Raw genomic sequence first — 13,090 nt, 5'->3', positions numbered from 1 at the left:
ACAATGTACAGTATGTTTAGATGGGTGTAATTTAGAGCCAAGTGTGTTGAATTTTGTATCCTGCTATTGACACACTTATGCAAGAGAACATGACAAAAACTGTGATTAATGAGACAGTCTAGACAGCGCAGGTGAGTGCTGGTAGGGTAGACAGAGCAGGTGAGTGCTGGTAGGGTAGACAGAGCAGGTGAGTGCTGGTAGGGTAGACAGAGCAGGTGAGTGCTGGTAGGGTAGACAGAGCAGGTGAGTGCTGGTAGGGTAGACAGAGTAGGTGAGTGCTGGTAGGGTAGACAGAACAGGTGAGTGCTGGTAGGGTAGACAGAGCAGGTGAGTGCTGGTAGGGTAGACAGAGCACGTGAGTGCTGGTAGGATAGACAGAGCAGGTGTTTGGTGGCTGCAGCTCTGGTCCTCCCCTTTATGTTAATCTATTCATATGCAAATACACCCATTGTATTTATGCAAATTATTAAAGTGAATACCTGATATAGTAAGAAAATATATATATTTGAGTGCAATCTAAGAAAGAAAAAAGTGACATTTTACAATAAATTGAATACCTGAATTCCCACCAAAATCCCCCAAATGTTTTGTCTGTGCCAGTATACTGTTTTATGGGCTATAATTGAGTCAACATCTGTTGTATTATAACAATTCTAAAAGTTTGGAGAATCTTCATCCATTGACCAACTGTTGCATTTATAAGAATTGTTTTTAAAAGATTTTAACAATTTCTGTGACTGTTGCTAATGTACCCTGCTTAGCTTTGGAAACAAGCTGCGTTCGATTCAGCTGAGCTATCATGTCAATACATTTAGACATTGATCAGCTTCCGTACTCATTTATGTAGACTACCTAAATAACATTGACATCTGATTTGCCCGAAAGGACACCGTCATTTCAATGTGAAGCTAGGTATACCATCATTCGTCCATGGTTGATTGGATCTTTTGAAGTTTAGAAGTAGTTACCACTAGCCCTATAAGTAGGATACCAAATTCATATTAATAATAATAATAATACACTTTTACGTTTGAATACTTTTGTGTTTGGATCTATCTATCTATCTATCTATCTATCTATCTATCTATCTATCTATCTATCTATCTATCTATCTATCTATCTATCTATCTATCTATCTATCTATCTATCTATCTATCGTGCCTTCAGACCCATTGACTATTCCCAAATGTTCTTAGGTTACAGCCTTATTCTAAAATTGATTAAATATACATTTTTTCATTGCAATATACACACAATAAATACCCCATAATGACAAAGTGAAAAAAGAGGTTGACATAAGTTTTAAAAAATTTGCTATGAGATTCAAAATTGAACTACGGTGCATCCTGTTTCCATTGATCATCCTTGATGTTTCTTCAACTTGATTGGAGTCCACCTGGGGTAAATTCAATTGATTGAACATGATTTGGAAAGGCACACACTTGTCTATATAAAGGTCCCACAGTTGACAGTGCATGTCAGAGCAAAAACCAAGCCATGATGTCGAAGGAATTGCCCGTAGAGCTCCGAGACAGGATTGTGTCAAAGGCACAAATCTGGGGATGGTACCAAAAAATGTCTGCAGATTTGAAGGTCCCCAAGAACACAGTGGCCTACATCATTCTTAAATGGAAGAAGTTTGGAACCACCAAGACTTCCTAGAGCTGGCCGCCCAGCCGGAACTGAGCAATCGGGGGGAGAAGGGCCTTGGTCAGGGAGGTGACCAAGAACCCGATGGTCACTCTGACAGAGCTCCAGACTTCCTCTGTGGAGATGGGAGAGCCTTCCAGAAGGGCAACCATCTCTGCAGTACTCTACCAATCAGGCCTGTTATTGTAGAGTGGCCAGGAGGCAGCCACTCCTCAGTAAAATGTACATGACAGCCCACTTGGAATTTGCCAAAAGGCACCTAAAGACTCTCAGATCATGAGAAACAAGATTCTCTGGTCTGGTGATTGAAATCTTTGTCCTGAATGCCAAGCGTCACGTCTGGAGGAAAACTGGCACCATCTTTACGGTGAAGCATGGTGGTGGCAGCATCATGCTGTGGGGATGTTTTTCAGCGGCAGGGACTGGGAGACTAGTCAGGATCGAGACGACAAAGATGAACGGAGCAAAGTACAGAGAGATCCTTGATGAAAACCTGCTGCAGAGCACTCAGGACCTCAGACTCGGGCAAAGGTTCACCTTCCAACAGGACAACAAAGCACACAGCCAAGGTAATGCAGGAGTGGCTTTGGGATAAGTCTCTGAATGTTCTTGAGTGGCCCAGCCAGAGCCCGGACTTGAACCCGATCGAACATCTCTGGAGAGACCTGAGAATAGCTGTGCAGGGATGTTCCCCATCCAAGCTGACAGAGCTTGAGATGATCTGCAGAGAAGCATAGGAGAAACTCCCCAAATGCAGGTGTGCCAAGCTTGTAGCGTCATACCCAAGAAGACGCAATGCTGTAATCGCTGCCAAAAGTGCTTCAACAAAGTACTGAGAAAATGGTCCAAATACTTATGTAGATGTGATATAAGTTTTTTTTAAATACATTTGGGAAAAATTGTTGAGTTTGCTTTCTCATTATGGGGTGTTGTGTGTAGCTTGATTGAGTAAAAAAATAACTATTTCATCATTTTTAGAATAAGGCTGTAACCTAACAAACTGTGGAAAAAGTTGAGGGGTCTGAATACTTTCCGAATGCACTGTATAAAGACGATATATTTGAAATACTTTTGAGATCACCAAACTAGTTATAGAAAATATACAAATAATATTCAAGACAAACGTCCGTCTGCCACCAATATAACTACACCAGGTTAGTGTATCTACATGTAGCAGTGTGGGCTGAACTGTTACTGGGGCAATGCTATTATTCAGTCTGACTACTGGGGAGGGTTATTATTGGACTAGCTCTATTAATACGGAGAAATTCTATAATTGAGATGTGTATTTGGACTGGATCTGTGGACACATCAGAGCAGTTGTGGTATGAGACCAGCCTCACCACTCAGTCCCAAGAGGGAGGTGGTAGCTTGCTGGTTCTGCATGCGTGTGGGGATGTGTGTGTCTGTGTGAGCGTGTGTGTGTGTGTGCCTGTCTGTCTGTCTGTCTGTCTGTCTGTCTGTCTGTCTGTCTGCACAACCTCCTCCTTCCTCTCTCTCTCTCTGTGTGTGACCTGCAACCCTCTTGTCATATTTCACCCTAGTGTGTCACATTCCTGGATATCTCAGGGGGAGGGGGGGGGGGGGTTTACGTACCTCTGGCCTGAGAGGCAGGCAGGCAGAACACTGATTCTCCATGGTGGGGTACTGGACGTGAGGCGGGTTACCAGGCCTCCCTATTCCAAAAAGCAAGTCTCCCTGGAGATCTTCAATAATGCCCTGAATCACTGCACTTCACTGTGGAAATGAGCTGTTTTCCATTTATTTCACACAACATTCATTGCGTTTGATTGGGACGATACAACACACAAGGCCGCTCTGATGTATAGCATATGTCCATGGTGTGAGGTTAGGCTTGTCACACCATTCTAGCAAGACCCTCTGCCCAATTGACTGGACCAATGACGACAGTCCACACCAAGGGTCCACATGTAGAAAAAAGGGAGGGCCTCTTCCTCTTAGGATGGAGGGGTGGGATCCGATTGGCCTTTGCTGGCTGACGACAAGTCACATCAGTCAGTCGTCTATAGACCATTAGCTCTCTAAATTCAGCATAAACATGTTTCATGGTTGAACTGTGTGCATCTAACATTTGAATTCTTCCCCTCCCCCTCACTATTACTACTACAGCAGCTCCATTGACTACAGTGTCTGACAGAGCAAACGGCTGGTGACTCACACTGCAAGCCTCTGTGATCTTGATGTGGAGGAAAAATTGACACTCCCTCTGCTGGTCATTTGTGGAAGTGTTCTCCATCTTTTTGCTTTACTGGTTGGGGACTGTGACCTCCCTCACCTAGTCTTAGTCTGTCTGGTATGGAATTTACCAGAGGTGGAATGCCCACCAATGTCATCTTGAGAATGTGTATGGTCTGGTCAGTTTGACAGGCCTTTTTATTGCCTTAACTCCTTACTCTTCTACGTTTGCACACACTGTACATAGATTTTTCTATTGTGTTATTGACTGTATGTTTGTTTATCCCACGTGCAACTCTGTTGTTGTTGTTTTTGTTGCACTGCTTTAAAAAAAATCTTGGCCAGGTCGCAGTTGTAAATGAGAACTTGTTCTCAACTGGCCGACCTGGTTCAATAAAGGTGGAAAGAAAAAAATGTATGGTGAAACATTGTGTGGTTGTTGTTGCCCCTCCATGTCTCCCCTGCAGCTGGCTGAACTCAGCCCTGAGTTCACAGACAGATAACAGGAATGTAATGTCTCAAATACAGCCATAACACGCGTTTTTGTATTATACAACAGTTCTGGTTTGACCATTTTTTATGCTTGGTCATTTGGGGTACTGTGTGGAGTTTGGTCATCTGTAGCTCAGGAAAGAGCTATATTGTTATGTCGTGCAAATTAGTCGTTTCTGCTCATTTTTCTGCACATTATATATATTCTGTCCTTAGCTGTCAAGTGTGTAATCTATTCTGCTTCCACCTTTTACAGCTTTTTAGACAAGATTGAAATTGTGAAGCAGAGTGACTACACTCCCACTGATCAGGACTTGTTGAGATGCAGAGTACTGACTTCAGGGATCTTCGAGACAAGATTCCAAGTGGACAAAGTCAATTTTCAGTGAGTTTGATGTGTCGGCCATTTTTATTTGAAATGCAAGATTAACGTCAGTAAACTGTTGATCCCTGTGTGTTACTTGTTATCAGTTGATCTATCGGGCAGTAAGTAACTCTGTATTTTCTCCTCTCCCAGTATGTTTGATGTTGGAGGTCAGAGGGACGAACGCCGAAAGTGGATTCAGTGTTTTAATGGTAAGGCCTCCGTACTACCCAATACTGTTGTATTTCTTCCCACCAATAAGTGTGTAGCAAATGGCATGGGGTTGCAGCCACCTTCACATCCATGAACATCTCCTGTATCATGTCTAACCCAGTGGTGATTCTCTCTCCTTGTCTGTCCCTCCAGATGTGACGGCCATTATATTCGTGGTGGCCAGCAGCAGCTACAACATGGTGATCCGGGAAGACAATCAGACCAACCGATTGCAGGAGGCCCTCAACCTCTTCAAGAACATCTGGAACAACAGGCAAGACAGGCTCTCTCCCCCTTTCAGGCCTCTCCCCCTTTTAGGCCTCTCCCCCTCTCTTCCCCGTCACAAACCCATTCCTGCTCTTGACATACTGTATCGTTGTGTTAATCCCAGTCACAGCAGTTGCCGATATATACTTTTTTCCCCCTCCCCTTTTGTGCTCATCTAACATGCAATGCGCTACAATTAAATGTCATTTCTGGCCTAGGTCTATGATTTGTAGAACCATGGTGGGCTTGTGTAAATGGATGAGTCATTGACTTGAATACGTCGACCTGAACTCACTTTGTTGTTGTTTCTCTCCTCAGGTGGCTACGGACCATTTCTGTCATCCTCTTCCTGAACAAACAGGACCTGCTAGCAGAGAAGGTGTTGGCAGGGAAATCTAAAATTGAAGAGTATTTCCCAGAGTTTGCACGCTACACTACGCCAGATGATGGTAAGGCAAATACAGTAATGTTCTTGATCAACTCTCTACTGGAACTATTCAAGGCTGTCGAGATCAAGTTTATTTTTTTATTTTTTTTTGTTAGTCTGTAAACGTAACAATTGTAATAATATTGCTTGGAACCCTTTGGAACTTTTTTGCGGCGTGATGGGCACAACACTTCTCTGGTGAAGAATGAATCTTGTTGGCATGGATTATGTTACTGATCGAAATGAAAATGTCTAGTATACAGTGATCAGACATGACGATTATATCAATGATTTGGTCTATTTGTCCTTCTCAACCAGCAACACCAGAGCCAGGGGAGGATCCTCGTGTCACAAGGGCAAAGTACTTCATACGTGATGAGTTTCTGGTACATGCCTTTAATGTCCATTCACCTTTTTGTTGACCTTTTTTGTCTGAGACTGTGTGTACCAATATGCACACAGCCCTATGTGGTTATGAATCCCTTCTCTTCTTTGTGGCCTTTTCAGAGGATCAGCACAGCCAGTGGAGACGGAAGGCACTATTGTTATCCCCATTTCACCTGCGCAGTGGACACTGAAAACATCCGGCGCGTCTTCAACGACTGCCGAGACATCATTCAGAGGATGCACTTACGACAATACGAGCTCTTGTGATGGGAGTGGGAGGAGAGACTCCCGGTGTACTGCCGGTGTTCTGCCTATCCTTGTCCAGTTAGTCCCCTCGTCACTCAACCAACCCTCTCCTTCCATCCTGACAAACAAACACCTTCTCCTTGGGACACTGTGTTTCATATAAAGAAAGTGACAACAGACTCCTAAACACAGTGCCATACCAGTAACAAGCCAGAACTGCGGAACTCTTCACTGCACTTTGAACCTGTGCTCAGGACTGCAATCCGTGGCCCGTTCTCGATCTCTCTCAAACATACACACCACGTGCGCTCACACTCACATCCCCGGCACACACTGAGACAAGAACACACACAGACACACGCTTTCACCTTATCCCACTGTTTTCAGCCTTGAAAAGCTAAAGTGCCGTGCCTGAGTTACTCTGGCGACGTCACAGTTCTCGAGAGATCCAGTATATGCATACGTGCCGAAGCAGGACCCTGGGAAGGAAACTATGGACAAATTGAAAGGATGGAGGAAAGTAACGAATGAAGAGGCGGGTTGTGAGCATACTCTGCCTGGGGATGGATGGATGCATGAGTGTGACTTGGACACAAGACTGTCACGTGACTTTTACTTCTGGTATCAATGAGGAGCAAAGGCAAAAACATACAATGCATTAATTCATGCAAACAGTGAACTTGATGCAGTGCAAAAAAATCCAAGCTAAAATATATATATATATATATATAGATTGATATTTCTATATATATATAGCTAGATATTTCTATATATATGTATATATATATATGTATATGTGTGTACAAGTCAAACATTTGGACACACGTGCTCATTCAAGGGTTTAAGGGTAGAATAATAGTGAAGACATCAAAACTATGAAATAACACATCTGGAATCATGTAGTAACCAAAAAAAAGTGTTCAACAAATCTAAATATATTTTATATTTGAGATTCTTCGAAGTAGCCACCCTTTGCCTTGATGACAGCTTTGCACACTCTTAGCATTCTCTCAACCAGCTTCACCTGGAATGCTTTTCCAACAGTCTTGAAGGAGTTCTCACATATGCTGAGCACTTGTTGGCTTCTTTTCCTTCACTCTGCGGTCCAACTCATCTCAAACCATCTCAATTGGGTTGAGGTCAGGTGACTGTGGAGGCCAGGTCATCTGATGCAGCACTCCATCACTCTCCTTCTTGGTCAAATAGCCCATACACCGTCTGAAGATGCGTTTTTGGGTCATTGTCCTGTTGAAAAACAAATGATAGTTCCACTAAGCGCAAACCAGATGGGATGGCGTATCGCTGCAGAATGCTGTGGTAGCCATGCTGGTTAAGTGTGCCTTGTATTCTAAATAAATCAGTGTCACCAGCAAAGCACCATCACACCTCCTCCATGCTTCACGGTGGGAACCACACATGCAGAGATCGTCCATTCACCTATTCTGTGTCTCACAAAGATGCAATGTTTGGAACCAAAAATCTCTCATTTGGACTCATCAGACCAAAGGACAGATTTCCACTGGTCTAATGTCCATTGCTCATGTTTCTTAGCCCAAGCAAGTCTCTTCTTATTGGTGTCCTTTAGTAGTGGTTTCTTTGCAGCAATTCCACTATGAACGCCTGATTCACACAGGCTCCTCAGAACAGTTAATGTTGTGATGTGTCTACTTGAACTCTCTGAAGCATTTATTTGGGCTGCAATCTGAGGTGCAGTTAAATCAAATTAACTTATCCTCTGCAGCAGAGGTAACTCTGGGGTTTCCTTTCCTGTGGCGGTCCTCATGAGAGCCAGTTTCATCATAGAGCTTGATGGTTTTGCGACTGCACTTGAAGAAACTTTCAAAGTTCTTGAAATGTTCTGTATTGACTGATAATCATCTCTTAAAGAAATGATGGACTGTCATTTATCTTCGCTTATTTGAGCTGTTCTTGCCATTATATGGACTTGGTATTTTACCAAACATGGCTATATTCTGTATACCTCCCCGACCTTGTTACAACACAACTGATTGGCTCAAACGCATTAGGAAGGAAGGAAATTCCACAAATTAACTTTTAACATGACACACCTGTTAATTGAAATGCTTTCCAGGTGACTACCTCATGAAGCTGGTTGAGAGAATGCCAAAAGTGTGCAAAGCTGTCATCAACGCAAAGGGTGGCTACTTTGAAGAATCTCATATATAAAATATTTTGATTTGATTAACAGTTTTTTGGTTGCTACATGATTCTATAGTGCAAATAGTAAAAATAAAGCAAAAACCTTGAATGAGTAGTTGTGTCCAAACTTTTGACTGGTACTGTGTATGTATGTATGTGTATATATATATATGTATGTGTATATATATATATATATATATATATATACACACACACACAGTGGGGCAAAAAAGTATTTAGTCAGCCACCAATTGTGCAAGTTCTCCCACTTAAAAAGATGAGAGAGGCCTGTAATTTTCATCATAGGTACACTTCAACTATGACAGACAAAATGAGAAAAAAAATTCCAGAAAATCATATTGTAGGATTTTTAATGAATTTATTTGCAAATTATGGTGGAAAATAAGTATTTGGTCAATATCAAAAGTTTATCTCAATACTTTGTTATATACCCTTTGTTGGCAATGGCAGAGGTCAAACGTTTTCTGTAAGTCTTCACAAGGTTTTCACACACTGTTGCTGGTATTTTGGCCCATTCCTCCATGCAGATCTCCTCTAGAGCAGTGATGTTTTGGGGCTGTTGCTGGGCAACACGGACTTTTAACTCCCTCCAAAGATTTTCTATGGGGTTGAGATCTGGAGACTGGCTAGGCCACTCCAGGACCTTGAAATGCTTCTTACGAAGCCACTCCTTCGTTGCCCGGGTGGTGTGTTTGGGATCATTGTCATGCTGAAAGACCCAGCCACGTTTCATCTTCAATGCCCTTGCTGATGGAAGGAGGTTTTCACTCAAAATCTCACGATACATGGCCCCATTCATTCTTTCCTTTACACGGATCAGTCGTCCTGGTCCCTTTGCAGAAAAACAGCCCCAAAGCATGATGTTTCCACCCCCATGCTTCACAGTAGGTATGGTGTTCTTTGGATGCAACTCAGCATTCTTTGTCCTCCAAACACGATGAGTGGAGTTTTTACCAAAAAGTTATATTTTGGTTTCATCTGACCATATGACATTCTCCCAATCTTCTTCTGGATCATCCAAATGCTCTCTAGCAAACTTCAGACGGGCCTGGATATGTACTGGCTTAAGCAGGGGGACACGTCTGGCACTGCAGGATTTTAGTCCCTGGCGGTATAGTGTGTTACTGATGGTAGGCTTTGTTACTTTGGTCCCAGCTTTCTGCAGGTCATTCACTAGGTCCCCCCGTGTGGTTCTGGGATTTTTGCTCACTGTTCTTGTCATCATTTTGACCCCACGGGGTGAGATCTTGCGTGGAGCCCCAGATCGAGGGAGATTATCAGTGGTCTTGTATGTCTTCCATTTCCTAATAATTGCTCCCACAGTTGATTTCTTCAAACCAAGCTGCTTACCTATTGCAGATTCAGTCTTCCCAGCCTGGTGCAGGTCTACAATTTTGTTTCTGGTGTCCTTTGACAGCTCTTTGGTCTTGGCCATAGTGGAGTTTGGAGTGTGACTGTTTGAGGTTGTGGACAGGTGTATTTTATACTCATAACAAGTTCAAACAGGTGCCATTAATACAGGTAACGAGTGGAGGACAGAGGGGCCTCTTAAAGAAGAAGTTACAGGTCTGTGAGAGCCAGAAATCTTGCTTGTTTGTAGGTGACCAAATACTTATTTTCCACCATAATTTGCAAATAAATTCATTCAAAATCCTACAATGTGATTTTCTGGATTTTTTTTCTCATTTTGTCTGTCATAGTTGAAGTGTACCTATGATGAAAATTTCAGGCCTCTCATCTTTTTAAGTGGGAGAACTTGCACAATTGGTGGCTGAGTAAATACTTTTTTGCCCCACTGTGTATATATATATATATATGTGTGTGTGTATAAGTATACATATATGTATACATACACACATGTATGTATGTACACACACACACATATGTATACATATACACATACATATGTGTGTGTGTGTATATATATATATGTGTATATATATATTCCTGTAAAAACACAAGTCAACTTTTAAGTTCATTGGTCCCCCATATTGTGTGTTGGTGTACACTATGTGTGCGATCTGCCTTTGTGCACCATTTAACCCTGATTCTCCTGTTTCCTACCTCCCAAATCACCCCTTCCCTTCTCCCTACCTTCCTGCTGCTACCCAAGTCCAGCACCTTGAACATGAACTATTTTCAACATGTGGGGATTATAGGAGCGGTTTTATTTAATAAGGATAAAATAACAGCAAAGAAAAAACAAAAAGAAAAAGTCGAGGAAGCAAAAGATAGACATGACACACACAGAGTCCGGCCCTCATCACTTACTGTACGCCTTCACATCCCTGTCTTTTCCCCCGCCACCTCTCCTCTCTCCCAGCCTCCGAGCTTTCAGTATGTCTGTCTTTATTTTACTGCTGGACTATTATTCGTGTACAGACTGAAAAATGTATTATTTTGTACAACTTTATTGAAAAGAAATAACTTGTAGAAGATCCCTGTGCCTTGATCACGACTACGTGTAAAATTAGCTAAGATGTAAGGTATGTTTCACTGCGCTGTACAGCTAGGCAGGCCTCAGCCGCCCCCTGTGATGGTGCACCCTGGGTAGGGGTGGGGTCGGGGGACGAGGCTGCCGTCTGTTGCTTAGTTTCCATTTTCCCACATTTGTTTGTTCGTTTATTAATTTGTTTTTCTTTACTTTCCTCTGGTTTATATAAAATAGGATTTAAAGAAGAACAATAAGCAGACATGCCACCGTAATGTTGTAAAATATTGAACTCTACCACAATTTAATATATATAAAATATATTTCAGATTGTATATTTTATGTACACTGAGTGTACAAAACATTAAGAACACATTCAAACATTCAAAACAACCTCAATTTGTAGGGGCATAAACTATACACGGTGTCGAAGGCATTCCACAGGGATGCTGGCCCATGTTGACTCCAATGCTTCCCACAGTTGTGTCAAATTGGTTGGAAGTCCTTTGGGTGGTGGCCCATGGTTATACACATGGGGAAACTGTTGAGTGTGAAAAACCCAGCGGCATTGCAGTTCTTAAAAATCTCTCTTTCACCTGTCTCCTCCCCTTCATCTACAATGATTGATGTGGATTTAACAAGTCACATCAATAAAGGATCATAAGCTTTCACCTGGATTCAACTGGTCAGTCTGTCATGGAAAGAGCAGGTGTTCCTAATGTTTTGTATACTCCGTGTATATGTTGTCTATAGTATCTCCGTTGTGAGCTCTCCCCAGGCTGTCTTTGCTTTTCGTCACCGACATCAGCCTACATTGTCAGAGGGGGAATCTTTTTATTTATTTTTTAAAGCTTTAACTCTTCTTTTTTTTAATGGAGAGGCAAATATCCAAATGCAAAACATTGCTTGTTTCTACATAAACCAAACTCTTTGCTTAAAACAATGAAGAAAAAGATTTTGTGCAGAGGCTCAGTCCCATTTCTTTTTGTAAGCTGCTATTTTCCGTCATCTCCACAATCTTCAAACTGAGCCTCCTTTATGGCCGCAGCCTTGCCCTACTACCAGATCACAACCACGAGGACCCTCTCTGTATTAAGGAAAGTTACAGTACCCCAACGGCCGGGACACCTTCAGCCATATGACTATACTCGGTCATGGCTCTGTCTGTTACTAGCGCATAGCAGTATTTATGTATTTATTTGTCAACTTTTGCCAGATTTGGACATGAGAGTACACCAAACCCCACTCTTGAGGCATAGCCTTGCCCTTTTCAAATAGTGGCACTGTGACAGTGGTGGGAAACCAGGTTTCAGCTATTACGTTCATTTAGTATGTTTACCTTGATGTCTCCTCTGTTTTCCTAGCCTAACTCACTGCAGCAGCAAGTGAGTGTAATTTTAGCACCAAAAACCACCTGGCTTTTTCTATTTTTACATGGAGTGTTTTCAATGTATGTTGCTTTTCCATGTGTCTAGTACTTCCTTTACATTTTGTACAAAGACTTCAATTACAGCTGTAAAAGCAGAGTGTTTACACTGTCTGAGTAAATGGGATGGGAGGGTTTGCGGGGTAAGATAATGAGTTCACCCCATCGAAGCTGTAAATTCACTTACCATATGTGCTGGTGTTAGGTGAATGAAAAATGAAAGAACAATATAAAGATGTTGACTATAACCACTGGTCGGCTATATAATGGCTTCTTCCAAAAACAACCCCAGGTCCTTAACCTCTTTGGGGTTTGCAGATCTGAAGGGACTGGATAGGTGTAAAACTAGGTTATTATACTGTGATTCTCAACTAGTCTTCCGATTGGTCTAGGGGAGCTTCCGGGTTATGTTGCTTACGTCTATCCACTCATTTCATAACTGCAAGACTAGAGGGGTGAGGGGTTGTTTTTGGACAGAGTCTCAGAGGCAAAGGCTCTCTATAGCTCTATGGTGTCCTGAATTGATGGTGTATAGATGATCATCAATGCTGTGAGGCAGTTATAATCTGTTTGTCCAGTCAACTGTCAGCTTGACAAACAAGATCAGCAAACCTTCAAAATGGCCTTCATGGTAGATAACAGTCTCTGTTGCATGTTGCCACAGGCACAAAGATGCAACATTTAGGAACGGGTCTCTTCTTCAGTAGCCTGAACTATTATAACTTTAAAACGTAAGTGTGGAGGATGAAACTAGTCTTGTTGCTTTCCTGGCAATTACTTGAACAAAGAACAAAACAGATATTTGATCAG

The 13,090-nt window shown here is 42.2% G+C and overlaps 1 protein-coding gene across 1 annotated transcript in view; it reads left to right on the top strand.

Moving 5' to 3' along the window:
- The window catches only part of LOC115136107 (guanine nucleotide-binding protein G(s) subunit alpha-like), a 37,521-nt gene extending 27,214 nt beyond the window's left edge, over nucleotides 1–10,307 (top strand). The window contains exons 6-11 of the mRNA XM_065026813.1: nucleotides 4,595–4,723; nucleotides 4,856–4,914; nucleotides 5,069–5,189; nucleotides 5,501–5,631; nucleotides 5,928–5,995; nucleotides 6,117–10,307. Coding sequence (XP_064882885.1) covers nucleotides 4,595–4,723; nucleotides 4,856–4,914; nucleotides 5,069–5,189; nucleotides 5,501–5,631; nucleotides 5,928–5,995; nucleotides 6,117–6,263 — 655 coding nt within the window. The 3' untranslated portion in view covers nucleotides 6,264–10,307. The remainder of the gene's footprint in view (nucleotides 1–4,594; nucleotides 4,724–4,855; nucleotides 4,915–5,068; nucleotides 5,190–5,500; nucleotides 5,632–5,927; nucleotides 5,996–6,116) is intronic.
- Nucleotides 10,308–13,090: the final 2,783 nt, after the last annotated feature.

The sequence above is a fragment of the Oncorhynchus nerka genome, linkage group LG2 (genome assembly GCF_034236695.1).
Source record: "Oncorhynchus nerka isolate Pitt River linkage group LG2, Oner_Uvic_2.0, whole genome shotgun sequence".
In the NCBI taxonomy this organism is placed as follows: Eukaryota; Metazoa; Chordata; class Actinopteri; order Salmoniformes; family Salmonidae; genus Oncorhynchus; species Oncorhynchus nerka.
The sequence above is the reverse complement of the archived record's forward strand: the minus strand, read 5'-3'. Positions and strand labels throughout refer to the sequence as shown.